Raw genomic sequence first — 23,474 nt, forward strand, 5'->3', positions numbered from 1 at the left:
GGAGCGGGCCTAACCCTGGCTGTGGAGACCGTAGGAGATGCCCAGGCCCAGTTTAGCTCCGTCGGAGAGGAGGCAAGATCCACGAGGCTTAGTTCTACCTGCCCATTTTACAGATGGGCATATGGAGTCCCTGGAAAAGGGAGATGTATCAGTGGACACACAGAAAAGGTGTAGCAGTCAGGGTACAAACTCAGTTTTTCCGATTCCGCATTGTGTGTTCGTTATACTGCATCCTTTCGCCCCTTAAGAAATGGGGCGGCCAGGGATTGAAAGGAGAGGGATAAAAATAGGAAGCCTTATAGGCTTGGAGTCCTGGCTGCTGGGGAATGGAAAAAGGAGAACTCTTAGCCCTAGGGAGCTCTGGTCTGGGTCGGTAAATGTTTGAGTAACTACCAGGTATCAATCAGGTACTTTACGAAGCCTTGTGCGGGGAAGACTGAGTCTTGGTTTTGGCCCCAAGGAGATTAAAATCAGCAGGTGTTAAGTGATGTAATAGAGATCTAAAATGCTTCTGAGACAGGTTAATGCTCCCTGGGGATCTGGGAAGAATGTTCTGGCTCTCACAGATGTGGTGGGAATGGGTAGAGATGGTGGAAAAGAGAGGAAAGAGTGTGGACAGTAGAAGCTCACTTTCCACACATCCTTGTCATCATTTCTTGCTTGTATTTCTTGGACAGCTCAGAGCATGGGCCTCAGTTTTTCCTACTGCCAAGAAAAAGATTTGGACTGAAATGCCTCTGAAATTCCTTTAACTCTTATCTTAATCGTCTCTGGTGAATTTGTTATTTCTGCCACTGTCATTTGGATGTTTGAAGCCACACCAACACTTACTCAACCACATAGAAAGATGAGCCAGGGAGAAGAGAATGAATAGGACAATGTTCTGTGCTAGGGAACAGACTTAGAACAGAAGGACTAGAAATTTCTGAAAGAGAAAATTGAACTGTTTTGTAGCAGAGAAGCAGTGGCGAGAAGGAGGTGCAGAATCAGGTGTCCCACAGTGACTGTGTCTGTACATAGGACCTGTTAAAGTCTTCACCAAGGAATATGGAGGAGGGGTGAGGAAAAAGCCATTAAAAAGTGATGGTTTGTTGAACCTGGGTAATGGGTACATGGGCATCCGTTATATTATTCTCACAACTTTTGTGTATGTTTGAAATTTTCCATAGTAAAGCATAAAAAAGTCAATTCAGAATACATAGTTTCACCCACAGAGGGAAAGTGATGTTTTTAGCAGGCAGCAAAGTGGAAGTAATACTGAAAGATTTCCTTGAATTGAATTGGAATGAGCACTATTCAAGCTCTTAATTTAATACCAATCCAAAACCTCCAAGTATTTCTTTAGGGCTGGATATATATCGTGAAGAACTAGTATTGATATTAATCCAAATACATGTTTTTAAAACCTTAGGTTTCATTGGCTCAATTACCTTTGAACTATCTTACAGGATTTTGGTGAGGATTAAATGCATTTAAAGTTCTTAGAACAGTCTCTGGCACATAAGTAGGAGTTATGTTAAGTATTAGTTGTTACTGTAGTTGTTTTGGCATTTCTTTGCATAAAAGATATTGAATAAAAATTTTCAGCTCAAGAACTGCAAAATGAAATAATTTCTGACATTGGTTCAGATATAAATTGCTCATGCATAGAAAAAGCACCCTGCCAGCCGAGGCCAGAAGTGATTGGCTCAGAAACATATTCTGCAGCCCAGATGGTGGTCAATTCAACTGTGAAAGTGCCTTTGTCATGTTTTCCTGGAACCGAGGAATTCTTTCTCTTTACTACAAGCAAATGATTTATGCAGTTAATCGCATTTAGTGCTTAGGATGACTCTGGAGGATTGTTTATTACTATTACTGTTTTAGAGGTAAGAAAGCTGAAGCCCAGATTGATGAAGCATTTTGGTCGAGGTCACATGGCTGTAGGTGGTGGAGCTGGGATTCCAGGCCACATTTCTCAGGTCCCTTGGTCTCTGCCCCCTTCTCTATTGGGCACCTTCAGGTGGTCCACAGGGAACCAGTGTACGGTAGTGGAACAGCCAGGAGACCTGGGTACAGGGCCAGGCCTGCGGTCCAGTGATGTGACCTTCGGAGTGTTATTTAACATCCCCGGACCCAGTCTGTTAAATGAGGAGCCAGACGGAATGACCTCTCTCTAAAATTATACTCTAAGATTCACTAGCATGTTACATGACTGTAGTATAGAATAATAATGTTACTGGCTTCATCAGATGACTGAGAATTAAATGAATAATTATGTGTGTGAAATGTGACACATAAATGAAAAGTATTGTATAAATGTTATTTTTGATGATCACTGTGACCCGTCTTTTTTGTGGATGGCAGGTGCTCAGGTAAAGGTCTCATTAAAGTGTAGTAGAATAAGAAGTCTCTTTACGGCTTTCATATGTCCTAGCTCTATTTATACACATCCCGAAGTATATCCTTTGTGAAGGAAATGTATTGATAATTAATCTCTGACTTTGGTGAAGATGCGCTTTTTTTTTTTCGAAGTTAAGATAAAGCCTAATGGAAGTTAACCAACTCAAGTTCTAATGATGTTGGACATTTAGAACAAACTGCGACTATAATCTCATTAGCTCATTCCTACTTGCAGATAGTTTCCCCAGAGATTTTCTTCTTGCTGTGACTATTTGCATAATTTCCATATAGTTAAACAGAGCAGAGCATCACATTTTTCACTGTTAAATATGATGCTCTTTGAGTTGACTGTTTTAGCACTTCTTAAAGTTTCAGACAAATGACTTTAGGGGCAGGGGAGATATGAGTTCAGCCTGATGCACCCTGAAGCAAGACATTTCTACATAGACTCCAGTCCGTTCATCACGTAAACTTAGCTTTCTTTTGTTCCAGGTAGACTGTGCTTGCTTTCATATTTGTTGTTGTTTTTAATGTGGGTTCTTAGCATTTTCAAATAAAGTTGTGGGAGAGACGTGCTGTATCAGGTGTTTCTGAGTACCCCTGGTCCTTTCCGCAGGACCCTAGTTGGAGAAGGGCCTTAAAGAGGCATATATGCATGGGCTGTGGGGTAGGGATGGATGGGGGAAGTGGAGATCTTAGGAGGAGGAGGAGGGTGATGGTTTGATCATCTAATTCTCTGTGTTCTTCTGGAAATCGAGACTCACCTGCAACCTGTGTGACTCCTCTAAAAGAGCTGGTCCTCAGGGAGAAGGGGGTGGTGTGTGGAGCTGAGGGGCATGCTGGTAGGTAGAAAGGCCCCTTGCACAGTCAGTCCTCTGGGGCCTGCTGGCTTCAGGCTTTCCCTAGACATCTCTTGCTCTTTAGAAAAAGCACAGGGATCCATGAACTTAATAGTATGACAGCCTAGCTCTTACAGTTCTTGTGATCTTGGGCAAACTTTTCTGGCCTCAGTTTGCAGATCCCGAAAATAGAGATCATAATATCTATTTTGTGAGTTGTTATAAGAATTAAATGAAAGTAAAAAAAATGTGAAGTATTTAGCACAGTGCCCTGTATGTAGTAAGTATTCAGTAACTCCTTGTTTTTACTATGGCTTCAGCCACCGTCCCTGTCTATAATTATAAAATCTTTCTTTCCATCCTGGACTTCTTCCCTGGATGCCAGACCCATATTCGCTACAGTTTGCTGGACACGTTGTACAACCACCTCAAATTCATCGTGTTTAAAACAATGCATGGATTCCACCCTGCCCTCAATCTTTTCTTTTTTTCTTCTGCTTTGCTCTGTATCTTGGTTGCCCCCTCCCCCGCCCCACCCCCACTAGTCTTTATCCAGACTAGAGAGAGACTTTGGAGGTTGTCGGTGACCCTTTCATCAGTCCCATGTATATTTATTTGGTCATTAGGGTCTGTCTTTTTTACCTCATAAATTTATTTTGAATGTCTCCCCTTTTGTTTATCCCCGCTGCCGCTGCCGTGATTCAAGACTTCATTATTTCCTTCGTGGATTATTGCAGCAGCCTCCTGACTTCACTGTCTGCTTCTGTCCTCCTTCCAGTTTATTTTCCATCATGTCACTCAAATGATTCTGTTAAAATGTACAGCTGTCCATGTCACTGTCTTGCTTAAATGCTTTCAGTGGTTTCCCCATTGAGACAAAGTTCCTTAGAAGAGACCCCAAGACTCCCTGAGCCATTCCGTGCTGTTTCTCCATGGATCTTACATCTGAGCCATGAAAATGCAGATCCTCAAAACCCTCATCTCTCCAAGCCTCTGGGGCCTTGCACAGGTGTTCCCTCTGTCTGGAAAGTCCTTTTTCCTGTCTTTTAAACTCTTATTCATCTTTCATACTTCATCTTCCCTGATCACTTACAGGAGAACTAAGGACTCTATGCTCTATGTTTCCTGGAGGGAGGCCAAGACAGTATCTTGTTTTATCTTACCCATCTCTGTGTAGCTACTTCTAGCCAATACCTGGTTCATGGTGGATTCAATAAGTAGCCATCAAATGAGTGAGAGAATGAAAGAATGAATGAGAAACTCATGGGTCCAACAAAACGGGAATAAAACCCCTCTGGGAGAGCAGGAATAGTGGTTGTTGGTAATGCTTAACCTCATTGCTCCAAACGCCCAAGAGTAACTGCAGTTCTGCTTCAGTAGGGCAGTGAGACAAGGCATTGGGAATAAATCTAGAACTGAATCTGGGGGAAACTGGGCAGTGAAGAAGGAAGCATAGGTGTGAATTGGCCGGTTTCTTTTTGTCACAATATGGACACAATGCCTCCCTGCCTCCAGTCCTATCACAGGATTTTTTAGAGTTGCACAGGGTATACATTACTGGTAAGAACAGCGGTACTATGGCTTTATCTTTCATATTTTATTTATTTATAATACATGATTTACAAATGACATATCGTAAATATATGTAGCATAATTATATATTAACCATCCAAACACAGATGGGAAACATAATAGAACTAGTTTTTCTACAAACACCCATATTCTTGTACATCTGAACAGTATCCCCTCTGTGTAGTGTAGTCCATATATACTGCTATTGCTCAAAGTTTTCCGAAAACCCTCTTTTGGAATGGCCTTCAAAGCATGTTAGACCCACGTAGGAGGCCATATTTTTATAGCTGTTCTCCATTAATATTATTGAGTCCATTCACCCACCTACTTTGCTGGACATAATACAAGTACCATTTTCAAAAATTAAATTTACTTTCAAAGGACAAAGATTTGGCATCATCGAGGATATTCAAAATAATGAGATGTCTCCTCTAAAAACAATTCCAAGAGAAGAATTCCAAGAATATTTTGAACAATGGTAGCATTGTGATCATAGATGGGGTGATCTACTTCAGGGAAAACAATTACTTGGGAGTCATTATTTTGGTATCTCTTTGAAAAACCAGACCAAATCTCGACTGATAAAGTAGGCTTTTTGAACTTGTTGAGAGGGAGGGAGTTTGGTGGGCCAAGGGGTCTAATGTGAGTGATATGACAGTATTGTGAGTCAGATTCACCTACCCAGAGACTGGTTGTTGGTTAGTGGCTGTGTCAGTCTGGAACTCTGTCCACATTTTTATTACTAGCTTGATATGCTTTTCAAATTTGCAGATGACACATTCCTGGAAGGTAGGGTTAGTTGATAGAGTAGAAGACAGATGCAAAATCAAAATACCTTATAAAGTCTTATTTGTTGTCTGACTTTTGATCTAGTAATTTTACATCTAGAAAAAGTTTTCCTAAGGAAGCACTCATGAATATGTGTAAAGTATAAGAACATTAATTACAATGTTTATATTAGCAAATAGTCAAAAGCAACACAAATAGTTAATAAATTATACATAGAAAGGAATATTGTCTAGCCACTAAAATTGTGTTGTAAATGGCTCATATATATGAAAAATGCCCAGTTGCATCCACGATAGGAGAAATGCAAATTTAAACCACCCTGAGATAGCATTTGCACTCTTAAATTGGCAAAAATTCACTCAGTGGCTGTGGCTGTGGGGAAGCAGACACTCTTGTACATTGATGGCAGTGATGTACACTGATAACACCCCTGCCCTATGGCACAGATGTACACTGATAACACCCCTGCCCTATGGCAGCGATGTACACTGATAACACCCCTATAAAAAAGCCAATGTGGATATATCTATCAAAACTACAAATACACAAAGTATGCTTAAAAGTAATATATTTGCATTTAAAGGGAACACATTCTTTAAACTTTTCATTGATTGCCACCAGTATTCTTCCAATCAGTTGTTTTAACCATATTTGTCATACAACCATGTGTTGTAAAATGAAAATCAGTTGAAAGTAGTAAACTAATGTATACCCTCAAAAACAACAACAAAATTACACATACACGTACTTCTCAACCTACTCTTCCATTTTCAACCCTGCCTCTTACAGCTATATTTACATACATGTAAGATGACATATGTACAAGGTTCACTGAAGTATTATTTTCTAATAGCCAAAGGTTAGAAACAACTCAAATGTCCAGCAACAGGAGACTCGCAAAACAAATTATAGTACATTTATCAGTTATGCAGCTCTAAGAAGAACAGTCTGTGTGCACAGACTTAAATAGTTAATGATGATGAAAGATATTCATAATATATATTTAATAAGTGGAAAAAAGCATGTTGAAAGTTCTATATAAAAAGTGACACAATTTATAAAAGAATATACTCATGTAAAATAAAGTTTAAAAGGCTGTACACCAAAATTTTCATACTCCTTATCTCTGAGTGCTGGAATTACATGTTAATCATAATGTTTATTATTTTCTTTTTGGGCTTTTCTAAATTTTCTACAATCAACATGTGTTTAGTAAACAATATCAACCACCCTAAAAAAGTGATTTAAAAAAAAAAGTCAGGGATTAATGTTGAGCAAAAATCAACAAGATAAAGAAGAATTACTTAAAAAATTTGTTTCACAGTCACTTGCCAAAGTATAGGCTTATTGGAGACCTAAACATTCCAGCAGAAGCAAATCCCTGTCAGGAATCCTGCTCAGAGAAGTCATTGGCTTGGATGCAAGCCAAAGCAGCTGCCCTCTCAAGCTATAATCTCAAAATGATTATAGGGTAGTATAGGAAAAAAAATCAGTGATAGGATAACTCAAAGTAGACTAAAAATACTTTTAGTGTAGAAGAAATGCTTAGAAATTTGCTGTAATCAAGATTAAAAATTATGTAACAGGTAAACTTAGATCCATAAAAGTGTGAAGCAGAGGAAGTGAGTGGTAGGAACAGTCAAAATGGTAAACACTGGCTAATGTCAAAAAACAGCAAGAGGACAAAGATGTGTTTAAACTTGTTCGATGATTGTGTAACCAGTGGTTGGAATCTTCAGTCACAGGTGTTTCCTCGCCATTTGTCTCATTTCTGTTATTACAGGACAAGAGGAGGAGGTGGGCCTCCCTCCACCCTCCTCTCTCTCCATGTTTTTGTTTGAAGGTGCAGCGTTCATGTGAAGTAGCGCCGAACCCTTTTCTTGGGGAGATGCAGAAGGAAGGCGATTACCGGGCCAGTGGTCGTAGAGACCTCAGTGCCCTAGTGATACTGACATAGCATTTGTAAGGTATTTTTAATTTGCGGAGTGCTTTTGCTTGCACTCTCTCACTCGATCAGGCTCTTTGATGTCCCAGTTTTATTTCAGCATTCTACTTTTTGGAGGTCACATATTTAAGAACTATAATTTCCATAAGGATAGGAAACTGTCCTTCTGCCTTCCCAGCACCTAGCCTGGTGCCTGGCCCAAAGCAGGCGGTCAGTAAGTGAATGAACTTTAATTTCCCTCACAGTTCTGTTTTGATTGGAAGGTGGTAGAACTCTCCCTGTTCACAGCTCCGAACTCTTCCTTGGACGAAGCCTAAGACTCCTCCGTTGTATGTCTCTTTCCCGTGTCCCAGCTTATCGCACAGATGATAGCCAGCCCTGGGTTTTGCCAGTCGTGAGGAAGGTGGAGCAGAGGATTGCTAATGACAGCAGCCTAAACCACGAGTACCTGCCTATCCTGGGCCTGGCAGAGTTCCGGACCCGTGCTTCCCGCCTGGCCCTTGGGGATGACAGCCCAGCTCTGCAGGAGAAGCGGGTGAGTTTTGGGTGAGGATCTGTTTTTTTCTGGAAACTGTGAGGGTAAAAAGTGGTTAAAAATTAAGTGTTATGTCTATTGAACTGTCAGTGACTAAGGGTTTAAATAGTGTGACCTCAGGAACCTGATACCGCGAATAACATGCTTTTGTATAAAGCACAGCTTCTTCAGTTGTTCACTTTTGCCCAAGAGATGATCAGATTTCAGCTGCTGGGTTTGAAGCAGTCAGTGGAAATGCCAAGCCAAGGGAATTTAATGGAATGATCAAGAGATTAGGGTCTGGACCCAGCTCTGCCACTACTTTTGACCAAAGGCAAGTCATTTGCTCCTCCAGCCCCTATGTCTCATCTACATGTTAGGAAAAGACTAGTTTATGGTTCATGGTCCCATAAGGAGCATTTGCATAAGGGATCATTCAAGGGGCCTCTGAACTCCCTGAAATTTTATGCAGAATTCTGTGTGTATGTGTATTTCTGGAGAGAAAGTTCATAACTTTTATCAGATTTTCTGAAGGAACCTATGGCCCCCGAAAGTCCAAGAGCCACTAGTCTAGATGCTCTCTGAAGATCCTGCCAGTTCTAATATTTGATTCTTCTAGCCTTGATCTCAGCTTCTCTTCATTTAAGTGCTTCCTGGTATGTAGTCTATGTATAACTAGAGATACATGGAAGAGGAATGCATTTGGGGAGAGTCTGTATGTGGCAGAAAGTGGTGTGATAGAGCTTATCAGTGTTGTAGGAATTCAGAGAGACTGGCAAAGGCTGGAAATGGGACTTGAGCTGAACCTTGGAGAATGAGGCCAGGACACTGGTTCTCAACTGTGACTGTATCACCTGGGAGGTTTTAAAAACATTCTGATGGCTGGATCCCATACCAGACCTGTTAAATCAGAATCTTGGAGGGTATCACCTTTCTCTGCCCTTTTATTACCTTTCCCTACAATTCCCTTCCCTTCATGGGTATTTTTTAAGAGCTCCCCGTGTGACTGCAAAGTACAGCCAAGGTTGAGAACCACAAAGTACAGAGGAAGAAAAAGGAGGGGTATTTGTCTGGAGCAATAGGAGTCCAGGGACAGAGGTTGGAGGTGAGCAGGTCCAGGTTGTAAAGAGACCTACCTGATTAGGGCTGGGAACATGCTGGGTAGATCAGGCAGGCTGATTTTGGCAGGCAGGGCAGGGGAAGCCCCTTGAAGGTTTGCGCAGAGAAGTTACCCAATAAGAGTGTTTGAAGAAGATAAACCTGGCTGGATGAGTAGGAAAGGGAAGAGCTCAGGTTTTTGCAATAGTCCGATTAGGTATTGTGCAATTTAAACCAACTGCCCTTATTGCTCTGCTAGGCAGTGTCAGCCCCGCTGAGCAGCCTTCATGCAGGTACAGCCTTCATGCATGAAAGAGACCACATCTTGGAGTCACTGATTTATTTCCATGCTGTTACCCAGATGCCCTGATAAGCAGAACGGCAGGGTAAAATGAAGGCTGTACACAGGCACATTCTTATGTATATAAGGAGACCGGGAGGCTCTGGGTGAAGGTCTTGGAACTCAGATCAATGGTTAGGTAAGTAATTAACTTGATGAGGGTTTTGCCTGGATTGGTATAAGAGACTGTAACTGACTTGCCTCTAAGAACTGAAGGAATACGGGTAGAAATGGTAGACTTTAGAGATTATGGGTGGCATTGGGAAGTTGCTCTGAAAATCTAGGGTTTCCACTGAGGGAGAGAGAGAGTCCTGATGAAGTTTGAAAATGGGGAACTTTGGTGACTGGGGGTAATCTTCTGAGACGTTGTTGATAAATTAGTTGGAATTCCATTGTTGACAAATGAAAACAGAGGTTCTGTGTTGGGGAGCTTCTTCCTCTAAGACTATACATTTCTTATATGATGCTTATTAACTATGTTGGCAGATAGATGCTTGTTCCTCTGCCCAGGAACAAAATGCTCTGTTCCCCATTTTGATCGCTTAATACTGAGGCTTGGGGCTATTGCTTGTGGCATAGAGCCCTTCCTCTTAGTCTAGTTCATCCTGTGTTATGTTTTTGATCATAGAACAAATTTAAATGGCAGTCTGTAAATATTTGAAGACTTTTACTTTTTACTTTTTTTGTGTGTGTGTGTAATGGTTTAGGATACCCTCTTGGCATCTACAACACCCTAGGTACCAGTTGATACTGAGCTCTGAGCACTTGCTCTTTCCCTGGACCATCCCCAGGTGACTATCTTAGCTCAGCCCACCGTCATCTCATTTGGATTCTTATAATAGCCTCTTGCCTCTAGTCTCTTCCCCATTCTAGTACCTTCTGCACAGTGCAGCTAGAATGATCTTCCTCAGCAAAAAAAAAAAAAAAAAAAAGAGCTAATCGTGTCACCTGCTTCCCCTCTCACACACACACAGTAGCTCCTCCATTATCTACAGGGTAAAATGCAGACTCTGACCTGGGCATGCAGCATGTTTTGTAGCCAGGCGTCTTCCTGTTCTTGCAGTTACTCTTGCTCCCATCCTCTCAGGGTCCTGCCATCCTAAGAGCCTGCTGTTTTCTAGACCTGCCGAGCCCTGCCATGACTTGGCACCTTTGCCTCAGCTGTTCCTTCCACTAGGAACAGTGAAGCTGTTCCCCCTTCACTTCTCTGACTCCCCAGTCCCCACCTCCAAGTCCTTCAAGGCCTGACCAAGGGTCACTTCCATGCTGAATCCTGAGCTCTCTCAGGCAGAGCTAGTTGTTGGAGTGCTCTGAGTCATCACAGGACTGTGCATTGCTTGGGAAAAGCAGCACTTACTGTGTTTAATGTACAATTTTGTAAGCCTGTCCCTCCCACAACACCCTAGGTTCCTCCAGGGCAGGGATGATGGCTTATTTACTTACTTTTTAAAAAATTTTTTTAGTGTGTGTGTATGGTGTGAAGTATGGTTCTTTTATTTATTTATTTATTTGGCTGTGCTGGGTCTTAGTTGCAGCCCACAGGCTCCTTAGTTGTGGCATGCAAACTCTTAGCTGCGGCATGCGAGATCTAGTTCCCTGACCAGGGATCGAACCTGGGCCCCCTGTACCGGGAGCATGGGGTCCTATCCACTGTGCCACCAGAGAAGTCCCAATGGCTTACTTATCTACCTCATGAATCTTCAGCATTTAGCTCCTAGCTTGGCACCTCAGAGATCTCAGATGTTTTAATTCACTCATTCGTTCAGTGAACAGATGTGTACTCACCACTAGGCACTGTTCTAGATAGTGGAGCACAGTGGTGACCAAAACCACTGCCTGGCTTACAGTTTTGCGGGGAGAAACCGACAGTAAACATAATAAATAGGAACATTGTATAGTGTATTGAAAGATGATAAATGCTACAAAAATAGAGCAGAGGAAAGCATATTGGGAGTGCTGAGGGTGGGAGTGAGAGTGGATACAGTTTTAACTAGGGTGGTCATGGTAGAAACAGAAATGACATTTGAGCCAAAACTTGAAGGAGGTGAGGCATGAATGAAAGAATGAACCAGAAAACAAACAGTAATCATGTCCTCTCTTAGATTTTTCTTCTCAAGATTTTAAATTACCAGGTCCATCAACCATTTTGAGGAGACCTGTTTTCTAGACTCGTCACTGCTACCTTCTGCTTTTCCATCTTCAGATCTTAGAATCCAGACCAAATGTCCAATTGTCATCTCCTGCCTGGTAACATTTCAGCTTCTGAAATTACTGAGCCACTGCAGGTAGGAGGGCTTGTGGGGCATGAGATGGCGTCCCAGTTTCCTGCTTGGACCATTGCCTCTGGGAGACTTGGGGCTTTCTCTGTGGCTCTCACCTTGTCAACACTGTCTTCTTCATCTAGTTCAGCCCATGTTTATTTAGTGCCACATGCCAGATACCACATGAATTGCTAGGAGCACCCAGATCAATGCATCATAGCCTTGGCCACAAGCAGCTCCTAAACAGCTCTCCTGCTCCTCACAGGGAAGTCATTGCATCAGCAAATTGTGATCTCGGACAAGCGTTCTAGAGCCCAGCAGGGATTCCTTCAGGCAATTCATGGCTAAATTGGGAATACAGATTGCTGGCATAGCTGTCTGCCAAGTCTTACTGGATTTCTCTTGTTCTGTATACTCCTGTTTAGCCACCCAGGTCCAGCTGCCTGGTTCCTTTTTTTTTTTTTTTTTTAATAAATTTATTTATTTATTTATTTTTGGTTGTGTTGGGTCTTCGTTTCTGTGCGAGGGCTTTCTCTAGTTGTGGTGAGCGGGGGCCACTCTTCATCGCGGTGCGCGGGCCTCTCACTATCGCGGCCTCTCCCGTTGCGGAGCACAGGCTCCAGACGCGCAGACTCAGTAGTTGTGGCTCACGGGCCCAGTTGCTCCGTGGCATGTGGGATCTTCCCAGACCAGGGCCCGAACCCGTGTCCCCTGCATTGGCAGGCGGATTCTCAACCACTGCACCACCAGGGAAGCCCTGCCTGGTTCCTTTTGAAGTTTGTATTTATTTCCTTTGCTATTATGATTTTTTCCCTTCATCCCAAATATAGGACTTTCTTGAGCTTTAGAGCTATGTGCCAAAAATCAGTTCAGAGAATGACCAAATTGACACATTATTGATTCACCAAAAATTCGTTTCCGCTAGTTGCTGATATAGTTTAGAGCCACTTGTGTTTCACTGAAGGCATCTAGTGTACAATATATTTTTAGAGGAAATGATAATTTCTTGGGAATATAATATGTCAAGTGTCATATACATCATGAATTCAAGAATTAGTTAATGTTAGTGAACTGGGTTTATCTCTTCCAAACACATTTTCAATCTAGTCTACTGACTTTGTGACTTCTTTTAGTTAATGAATTTGCTTTTTGGAGTGGAAGAGAAAGGGTGGAGTTAAAAGCTGAGCACAGGAGAGGGCAGACAACAGAAGCAAGAAGAACTACAATCCTGCACCCTGTGGAACAAAAACCACATTAACAGAAAGATAGACAAGATGAAAAGGCAGAGGGCTATGTACCAGATGAAGGCACAAGATAAAACCCCAGAAAAACAACTAAATGAAATGGAGATAGGCACTCTTCCAGAAAAAGAATTCAGAATAATGATAGTGAAGATGATCCAGGACCTCGGAAAAAGAATGGAGGCAAAAGATCAAGAAGATGCAAGAAATGTTTAACAGTGATCTAGAAGAATTAAAGAACAAACACCTAGAAGAGTTAAAGAACAAACAAACAGAGATGAACAATACAATAACTGAAATGAAAACTACACTAGAAGGAATCAATAGCAGAATAACTGAGGCAGAAGAACGGTTAAGTGACCTGGAAGACAGAATGGTGGAATTCACTGCTGTGGAACAAAATAAAGAAAAAAGAATGAAAAGAAATGAAGACAGCCTAAGAGACCTCTGGGACAACATTAAATGCAACAACATTCGCATTATAGGGGTCCCAGAAGGAGAAGAGAGAGAGAAAGGACCAGAGGAAATACTTGAACAGATTACAGTTGAAAACTTCCATAACATAGGAAAGGAAATAGCCACACAAGTCCAGGAAGCGGAGAGAGTCCCATACAGGATAAACCCAAGGAGAAACACGCCAAGACACATAGTAATCAAATTGGCAAAAATTAAAGACAAAGAAAAATTATTAAAAGCAGCAAGGGAAAAATGACAAATAACATACAAGGGAACTCCCGTAAGGTGAACAGCTGATTTCTCAGCAGAAACTCTACAAGCCAGGAGGGAGTGGCATGATATACTTAAAGTGATGAAAGGGAAGAACCTACAACCAAGATTACTCTACCCAGCAAGGATCTCATTCAGATTCGACGGAGAAATCAAAAGCTTTACAGACAAGCAAAAGCTAAGAGAATTCAGCACCACCAAACCAGCTCTACAACAAATGCTAAAGGAACTTCTTTAAGTGGGAAACACAAGAAAAGAAAAGGACCTACAAAAACAATCCCAAAACAATTAAGAAAATGGTCATAGGAACATACATATCGATAATTACCTTAAACGTGAATGGATTAAATGCTCCAACCAAAAGACACAGGCTTGCTGAATGGATACAAAAACACGACTCATATATATGCTGTCTACAGGAGACCCACTTCAGACCTAGGGAAACATACAGACTGAAAGTGAGGGGATGGAAAAAGATATTCCATGCAAATGGAAATCAAAAGAAAGCTGGAGTAGCAATACTCAATATCAGATAAAATAGACTTTAAAATAAAGAATGTTACAAGAGACAAGGAAGGACACTACATAATGATCAGGGTATCAATCCAAGAAGAAGATATAACAATTATAAATATATATGTACCCAACATAGGAGCACCTCAATACATAAGGCAACTGCCAGCAGGTATAAAAGAGGAAATCGACAGTAACAAAATAATAGTGGGGGACTTTAACACCTCACTTACACCAATGGACAGATCATCCAAAATGAAAATAAATAAGGAAACAGAAGCTTTAAATGACGCAATAGACCAGATAGATTTAATTGATATTTATAGGACATTCCATCCAAAAACAGCAGACTACACTTTCTTCTCAAGTGCGCACGGAACATTCTCCAGGATAGATCACATCTTGGGTCACAAATGAAGCCTCAGTAAATTTAAGAAAATTGAAATCATATCAAGCATCTTTTCTGACCACACGCTATGAGAATAGAAATGAATTACAGGGGAAAAAACATAAAAAACACAAACACATGGAGGCTAAACAATACGTTACTAAATAACCAAGAGATTACTGAAGAAATCAAAGAGGAAATCAAAAACACCTAGAGACAAATGACAATGAAAACACGAAGATCCAAAACCTATGGGATGCAGCAAAAGCAGTTCTAAGAAGGAAGTTCATAGCTATACAAGCCTACCTCAAGAAACAAGAAAAATCTCAAATAAACAGTCTAACCTTACAACTAAAGGAACTAGAGAAAGAAGAACAAACAAAACCCAAAGTTAGCAGAAGGAAAGAAATCATAAAGATCAGAGCAGAAATAAATGAAATAGAAACAAAACAATCGCAAAGATCAATAAAACTAAAAGCTCGTTCTTTCAGAAGATAAAGTTGATAAACCATTAGCCAGACTCATCAAGAAAAAGAGGGAGAGGACTCAAATCAATAAAATTAGAAATGAAAGAGGAGAAGTTAAAACAGACACCGCAGAAATACAAAGCAGCCTAAGACTACTACAAGCAACTCTATGCCAATAAAATGGACAACCTGGAAGAAATGGACAAATTCTTAGAAAGGTATAACCTCCCAAGACTGAACCAGGAAGAAATAGATAATATGAACAGACCAATCACAAGTAATGAAATTGAAACTGTGATTAAAAATCTTCCAACAAACAAAAGTCCAGGACCAGATGGCTTCACAGGTGAATTCTATCAAACATTTAGAGAAGAGCTAACACCCAGCCTTCTCAAACTCTTCCAAAAAATTGCAGAGGAAGGAACACTCCCAAACTCATTCTATGAGGCCACCGTCACCCTGATACCAAAACCAGACAAAGATACTACAAAAAAACCAAACTACAGACCAATATCACTGATGAATATAGATGCAAAAATCCTCAACTAAATACTAGCAAACGGAGTCCAACAACACATTAAAAGAATCATACACCATGACCAAGTGGGATTTATCCCAGGGATGCAAGGATTCTTCAGTATATGCAAATCAATGAATGTGATACACCATATTAACAAATTGAAGAAGAAAAACCATATGATCATCTCAATAGATGCAGAAAAAGCTTTTGACAAAATTCAACACCCATTTATGATAAAAACTCTCCAGAAAGTGGGCATAGAGGGAACCTACCTCAACATAATAAAGGCCATATACGACAAACCCACAGCAAACGTCATTCTCAATGGTGAAAAACTGAAAGCATTTCCTCTAAGATCAGGAACAAGACAAGGATGTCCATTCCCGCCACTATTATTCAACATAGTTTTGGAAGTCCTAGCCACAGCAATCAGAGAAGAAAAAGAAATAAAAGGAATACAGATTGGAAAAGAAGTAAAACTGTCACTGTTTGCAGATGACATGATACTATACATAGAGAATCCTAAAGATGCCACCAGAAAACTACTAGAGCTAATCAATGAATTTGGTAAAGTTGCAGGATACAAAATTAATGCACAGAAATCTCTTGCATTCCTATACAGTAATGATGAAAAATCTGAAAGAGAAATAAGGGAAACACTCCCATTTACCATTGCAACAAAAAGAATAAAATACCTAGGAATAAACCTACCTAAGGAGACAAAAGACCTGTATGCAGAAAACTGTAAGACACTGATGAAAGAAATTAAGATGATACCAACAGATGGAGAGATATACCATGTTCTTGGATTGGAAGAATCAATATTGTGAAAATGACTGTACTACCCAAAGCAATCTAGAGATTCAATGCAATCCCTATCAAATTACCAGTGGCATTTTTTACAGAACTAGAACAAAAAAATCTTAAAATTTGTATGGAGACACAAAAGACCCTGAATAGCCAAAGCAGTCTTGAGGGAAAAAAAACGGAGCTGGAGGAATCAGACTCCTTGACTTCTGACTATACTACAAAGCTACAGTAATCAAGAGAATATGGTACTGGCACAAAAATAGAAATATAGATCAATGGAACAGGATAGAAAGCCCAACAATAAACCCACGCACCTATGGTCTACTAATCTATGACAAAGGAGGCAAGGATATACAATGGAGAAAAGACAGCCTCTTCAGTAAGTGATGCTGGGAAAACTGGACAGGTACATGTAAAAGAATGAAATTAGAACACTCCCTAACACCACACACAAAAGTAAACTCAAAATGGATTAGAGACCTAATTGTAAGACTGGACACTATAAAACTCTTAGAGGAGAACATAGGAAGAACACTCTTTGACATAAATCACAGTAAGATCTTTCTTTTTTTTTTTTTTTAAATTTTTTTTTCATAGCTACTTTATTTATTTATTTATTTATTTATTTTTGGCTGTGTTGGGTCTTCGGTTCGTGCGAGGGCTTTCTCCAGTTGCGGCAAGTGGGGGCCACTCTTCATTGCGGTGCAGGGACCGCTCTTCATCGCGGTGCGCGGGCCTTTCACCATCGCGGCCCCTCCCGTTGCGGGGCACAGGCTCCAGACGCGCAGGCTCAGTAGTTGTGGCTCACGGGCCCAGCCGCTCCGCGGCATGTGGGATCCTCCCAGACCAGGGCTCGAACCCGTGTCCCCCGCACCGGCAGGCAGACTCTCAACCACTGCGCCACCAGGGAAGCCCGTAAGATCTTTCTTGATCCACCTCCTAGCGTAATGGAAATAAAAACAAAAATAAACAAAGGGGACCTAATGAAACTTCAAAGCTTTTGCACAGCAAAGGAAACCATAAACAAGACGAAAAGACAACCCTCAGAATGGGAGAAAATATTTGCAAATGAATCATCGGACAGAGGATTAATCTCCAAAATATATAAACAGCTCATGCAGCTCAAAATTAAAAAAACAAACAACCCAATCCCAAAATGGGCTGAAGGCCTAAATAGACATTTCTCCAAAGAAGACGTACAGGTGGCCAAGAGGCACATGAAAAGCTGCTCAACGTCACTCATTATTAGAGAAATGCAAATCAAAACTACAATGAGGTATCACCTCACACCAATTTGAATGGGCATCATCAGAAAATCTACAAACAGCAAATGCTGGAGAGGGTGTGGAGAAAAGGGAACCCTGTTGCACTGTTGGTGGGAATGTAAATTGATACAGCCACTGTGGAGAACAGTATGGAGGTTCCTTAAAGAACTAAAAATAGAATTACCATATGACCCAGCAATCCCACTACTGGGCATATAACCAGAGAAAACCATAATTCAAAAAGACACATGGGGCTTCCCTGGTGATGCAGTGGTTGAGAATCTGCCTGCTAATGCAGGGGACATGGGTTCGAGCCTGGTCTGGGAAGATCCCACGTGCCGTGGAGCAACTAGACCTGTGAGCCACAACTACTGAGCCTGTGCGTCTGGACCCTGTGCCCTGCAACGAGAGAGGCCACGATAGTGAGAGCCCGCGCACCGCGATGAAGAGTGGCCCCCGCTTGCCACAACTAGAGAAAGCCCTTGCACAGAAACGATGACCCAACACAGCCAAAAATAAATAAACAAATGTGGGGTTTAAAAAAAAAAAAAAAGACACATGCACCCCAATGTTCATTGCAGCACTATTTACAATAGCCAGGCCATGGAAACAACCTAAATGACCGTCAACGGACGAATGGATAAAGAAGTTGTGGTACATATATACAATGGAATATTACTCAGACATAAAAAGGAACGAAATTGTGTTATTTGTAGAGATGTGGATGCATCTAGAGACTGTCATACAGAGTGAAGTAAGTCAGAAAGAGAAAAACATATATCGTGTATTAATGCATATATGTGGAACCCAGAAAATGGTACAGATGAACCGGTTTGCAGAACAGAAATTGAGAAACAGAAGCAGAGAAAAAACGTATGGACACCAAGCGGGAAAAGCGGTGGGGGGGTGGTGGTGGTGGTGGGATGAATTGGGAGATTGGGATTGATATGTATACACTGATGTGTATAAAATGGATGACTAATAAGAAAAAAGAATAAATTAATTAAAACAAAAATCCCCCCCCCCCAAAAAAAACAACAAAAAAAAGCTGAGCACAGGAAATAAAAAAACTATTCTTGGGAATGTCTTTACTGATATCCACATGCACCTGTCACATATCCATGATAACTTAAAACCCTGCTTTAAGGGAGACCTTGCTCGTTTGTATAGGAAGTATCAACATTCATATACAAAGTGCTGAGGTATTTGAAATGTGAAATAATGAATAAAGTTGATATTCAGCTTAGCTGATGACAAATCCATAAAAAATAAATCTACATTTGGGTTACATCACCTTGGTTGAGATTTGCATAAGGAATCCAGGTAGATCACAATGTGAAGCTCAAACCTTTAAAGTAATGGGAAGCAACAGGTACACACTACTATATTTAAAATAGATAACCAACAAGGACCTACTGTAAGAAAAAATATATATATATATGTATAGTTTTTAAAATAAAAAAAAAAAAATAAAGTAATGGGAAGGGACCAGTGCTCAGGGGGGACCACTTTGAAGAACCACATCTGATGCACACCGACCTTTTCCATCCCAGTCCACTGCCTTTGCTTCTCTCTGCAGTGGATGCCGTGCTCAGTTCCTCATTTCCCTGAACGTCAACTTTGCTTCTGTTTCACGTTTCAGACGATGTTCTTTCAGAGATGCTCAGATCTCTGAATATAAATAGAGCAGTGGGGAATAATAGTGATAATTGGTATCATTGCTTTGTTCCTAGCTTAAAGGGGACTTCTGCTCGTGATTCAGTGTTCATCATGAAGCTGACTTACTCATCATGGCTGGATCTTTTTTTTTTTCTTTTTAGTTATTTTTAGGAAGTCTCCATTGCTTCTGTTTTTAACCAAGCATTTATATCAGAAATAGCTATACTTTTTTCTCCTGTTATGATGATCATTTGGGTGATCATTTTCTCTATCTAGCAGCATGACAAATTTTATATTTCTTTTCTCTTTTTTTTAAAACAGGAGAAAATCAAAGTTTAATAACACATATACATGGGAGAGGTCCAGGAAAACTGACTCACTCCTATATTTGTTAATAATCATGCATTCATGGGATGACTAACTTGACCAAGGGAGTATTTTTAAATGCACTATTGGATTCATACTGTTCATTAATATTTAGGAAGTTAGTATCAATATTCATGAAAGAGGTCTCTTTTTTTTCTATCCTTTTTTTCCCTTTGTCATCTTTTAGCATTGGTGTTAACGTTAGTTTTTTTAAAAAAGATTTTGGAAGTTTTTCTTCTTTATCTAGGAAGATTTTTTTTTTAACTTTTTTATTGTGGGAAATTTCAAATATATACAAAAGTAGTTAAAACTGTAATGAACAAACCCCCATGGATCCATCAGCTAGCTTCAACAATGATCTGTATTTGGTCAGTCTTGTATATTCCCCCACCCTCCCTGCCAAAACTGAATTATTTTATAGCAAATTACAGACATCCAATATATTTTTTAAATTATTAAAAAAATTTCCAAATAATACATGAATACATTCTCCTTATTATTTTTTTTTAAATAAATTTATTTTATTTATTTATTATCTTTGGCTGTGTTGGGTCTTCGTTGCTGCGTGCGAGCTTTCTCTAGTTACGGCGAGTGGGGGCTACTCTTCGTTGCAGTGCGCGGGCTTCTCGTTGCAGTGGTTTCTCTTGTTGTGGAGCACAGGCTCTAGGTGCGTGGGCTTCAGTAGTTGTGGCGTGCGGGCTCTAGAGTGCAGGCTCTGTAGTTGTGGCGCATGGGCTTAGTTGCTCCGCGGCATGTGGGATCTTCCCGGATCAGGGCTCGAACCCGTGTACCCTGCATTGGCAGGCGGATTCTTAACCACTGGTCCACCAGGGAAGCCCCATTCTCCTTATTATTCAAAAAACAACTTGTAGATTAAGCCAAAGTCCCTTTGACCACTATTCCCACATCCTAGGCCCCTCCCGAGAGGTTGCTGCTGTTATTATATTGGTGTGTGTCCTTCCTTTTCGATAGACTTTCTTATGTGATCTTTCTCTTTCTTTCTCCTTTAGACATATTAAGCAACACGTAATTAATGACATTTCTCTACTGAAAGAGTTATGCTAAAACCTAATTAGAAGTGTGAAGGGACAAAAGCAAAGATGTTTAGGCAGAACAACAGAAGTAGGGCCTAGTGACTAGATGTAGAGTGAGAAGGCCTGGATTTATGCCCAGCTGTGCCGCTCACCAGCTGCGAATCCCTTGGCGAACCACTTCTCTGAATCAATTTCCTCATGTATAAATTGGGGATCTAGAACTTACTTTACAGGGCTGTGTGAGGGTCAAACAAGAATGTGTGTGAAGGTATTTTGTAAACGGTAAAACGTAGGAATTTTATTATTGCCCAGGTGAGGCCATTTTAAGATGAGAGGGGAAGCAGTCGCATAGCACAGGGAGATCAGCTCGGTGCTTTGTGACCACCTAGAGGGGTGGGATAGGGAGGGTGGGAGGGAGGGAGACGCAAGAGGGAAGAGATATGGGAACATATGTATATGTATAACTGATTCACTTTGTTATAAAGCAGAAACTAACACACCATTGTAAAGCAATTATACTCCAATAAAGATGTTAAAAAAAAAAAAAAAGAGGAGAGGAAGCTTCAGGAGAGGAGAGTAGTATTTGCATATCACCTTTGTTCTCTGAGAACGTTTCTAAGGATTAATAAGCCTTTGTTATAGCGATGAGAAAGGACATTACAGACTGGTGTTGATAGCAAGCTCGGAACATTATTTTACCGGCTTCCGTTGGAGGGTAATTTTGATCTTGGGAGGGGTGCAAAGGGATGGGTTTGCCTTGCAGGGCACACTCTAATGTGCCCGAGGTATGTCCTAGGGCCTAGGTATGTCCTCTACCTCTGTGTTCAGAGGGACACTCCTTTGGGGGTCAGACTTCCAGACTTCCTGGGTGAAGACCTGACCTTTCTGCTGAGTAGCTGGTAACTTTGAGCAAGGCGCTTCACTTCTTAGCCTTAGTTTCCTCATTTGTAAATATGGGCAAATAATACTTTTTCATGTAGTTATGACATTTTATAGAGATAACACATTTAAGGAAGTGCTCATCACTACCATATTTTCCCTAATATTATCTGACCTCACCATTAAATAACCAGTCACCCTGCTTCTTGTCTTTCAGGTAGGAGGTGTGCAGTGTTTGGGGGGAACAGGTGCACTTCGAATTGGAGCTGAGTTCTTAGCGCGATGGTACAATGGAACAAACAACAAGGACACGCCTGTCTATGTATCCTCACCAACCTGGGGTGAGTCCTGTAGCTGTAGCGAGAGCAGAAACAGAGAAGCCAGAGGAATTCTCATATACTGTGAGACAGCTGTGTTGATGGGGTCCTATGGAGGCACATAGCCCAGACTCTGGGGAGTGCGTGTGTTTTGGGAGGGCTGGTGGTAGCAGAGGAAGCCTTCCTGGAAGAAGTGGTTTCCGTGTTTAGACTTGAAGGATGAGGATAGGTCGGGGCTGGCAGGGAAGGAATTATCCTCATGAGTCTCACTGCTTACACTGAAAATGTAACCCAGCCCTGGATCAACTAACATGAGAATGGCTTGAGTAGTGGATTATGGCAGTACATGGGTAACATGATGCTTAAATTCAGATTGGGACTACTTTATCCCAAGACTCTTGGTGAACTTGTGTTTTAGTGTATATTGAGCCTTCCCAGAGGAGGGAGGTCCCAGTATATTAGGATGTAAGTCATCATGACTAGACTGGTCAAACTTGTTCTTGGTCACAGTCATTCTTCTCAATCTTAACCCCTCACCTCTATGTCACCCAGTGGATGTTGAGCCTGTGAGGGCCCTGGAAGCTGTCTTGAGCCCTTTCTGTTCATGCCTCCTTGTGTTTGTAAAACATTTAACGTTTTACCCCTTTGCTTGCAGAGAATCATAATGGTGTCTTTATTGCCGCTGGATTTAAAGAAATTCGGTCTTATCACTATTGGGATGCAGCGAAGAGAGGACTAGACCTTCAGGGTTTTCTGAATGATCTTGAGGTGGGTTATTAGAAGAAAAAGTAGACAGAATGCTATGGCGTCAAGAAGAGCAGGGAAAAGTCTTTGGATCAGTTGATAAGTGAGAGAGTCTGAGACACCCTACTCAAGCCAGATGGTGGTTTCTGAAATGGCACGTAAGGAGGGAGTACCTGCCCTGTGTGGCCCTGACTCTGCCCGCCATGTCCCTGCTGCTGTCAGAACTTACATAGCTTCCTTCTCCCCAGAAAGCTCCCGAGTTCTCCATCTTTGTCCTCCACGCCTGTGCACACAACCCGACTGGGACTGACCCAACTCCGGAGCAGTGGAAGCAGATTGCCTCTGTCATGAAGGTAACTGTCTTTTCAGAGCATCTCTTAAAATAGTGTGTATTAATGTTTGATGTATTCAACAGCAGTACCTATTTACGGAAGAATTTGGAAAAATGGAGAAAAGCCCAAAGAAAAAAATAAATACTAACTATAAATTCTACTACCCAAAGAAAGCCACTGTTAACATTTTGATATACAGAATGTCAGGCTCTTTTCTTTTTTAATTTTTTTTTTTAGTGTAGTTATACATGACATGCATGGATATGTCACATTACAGATTGATTAAATCAGTCGATGGCCATTTCGTGCCCAGGTTTCTTACTCTTGTGAACAATATATGTAATAAACCTCCTTTTTATTATTTCTTTGGGATAACTTTCTACACTGGAATTTCTAGCTCAAGGTGTATATATTCTTCATTAACGTGTTTAAAGAATACTTCTTGATAAACTATTATGTACCAGGTGCCATAG

At 41.0% G+C, this 23,474-nt stretch overlaps 1 protein-coding gene across 1 annotated transcript in view; it reads left to right on the top strand.

Annotated features, from left to right (window-relative positions):
• GOT1 (glutamic-oxaloacetic transaminase 1) overlaps window positions 1-23,474 on the top strand; it is a 30,643-nt gene that overhangs the window by 265 nt on the left and 6,904 nt on the right. The window contains exons 2-5 of the mRNA XM_007187386.3: window positions 7,881-8,062; window positions 21,826-21,949; window positions 22,581-22,693; window positions 22,918-23,022. Of these exons, the coding sequence (XP_007187448.2) occupies window positions 7,881-8,062; window positions 21,826-21,949; window positions 22,581-22,693; window positions 22,918-23,022 (524 nt within the window). The remainder of the gene's footprint in view (window positions 1-7,880; window positions 8,063-21,825; window positions 21,950-22,580; window positions 22,694-22,917; window positions 23,023-23,474) is intronic.

The sequence above is a fragment of the Balaenoptera acutorostrata genome, chromosome 16 (assembly GCF_949987535.1).
Source record: "Balaenoptera acutorostrata chromosome 16, mBalAcu1.1, whole genome shotgun sequence".
Lineage (NCBI taxonomy): Eukaryota > Metazoa > Chordata > Mammalia > Artiodactyla > Balaenopteridae > Balaenoptera > Balaenoptera acutorostrata.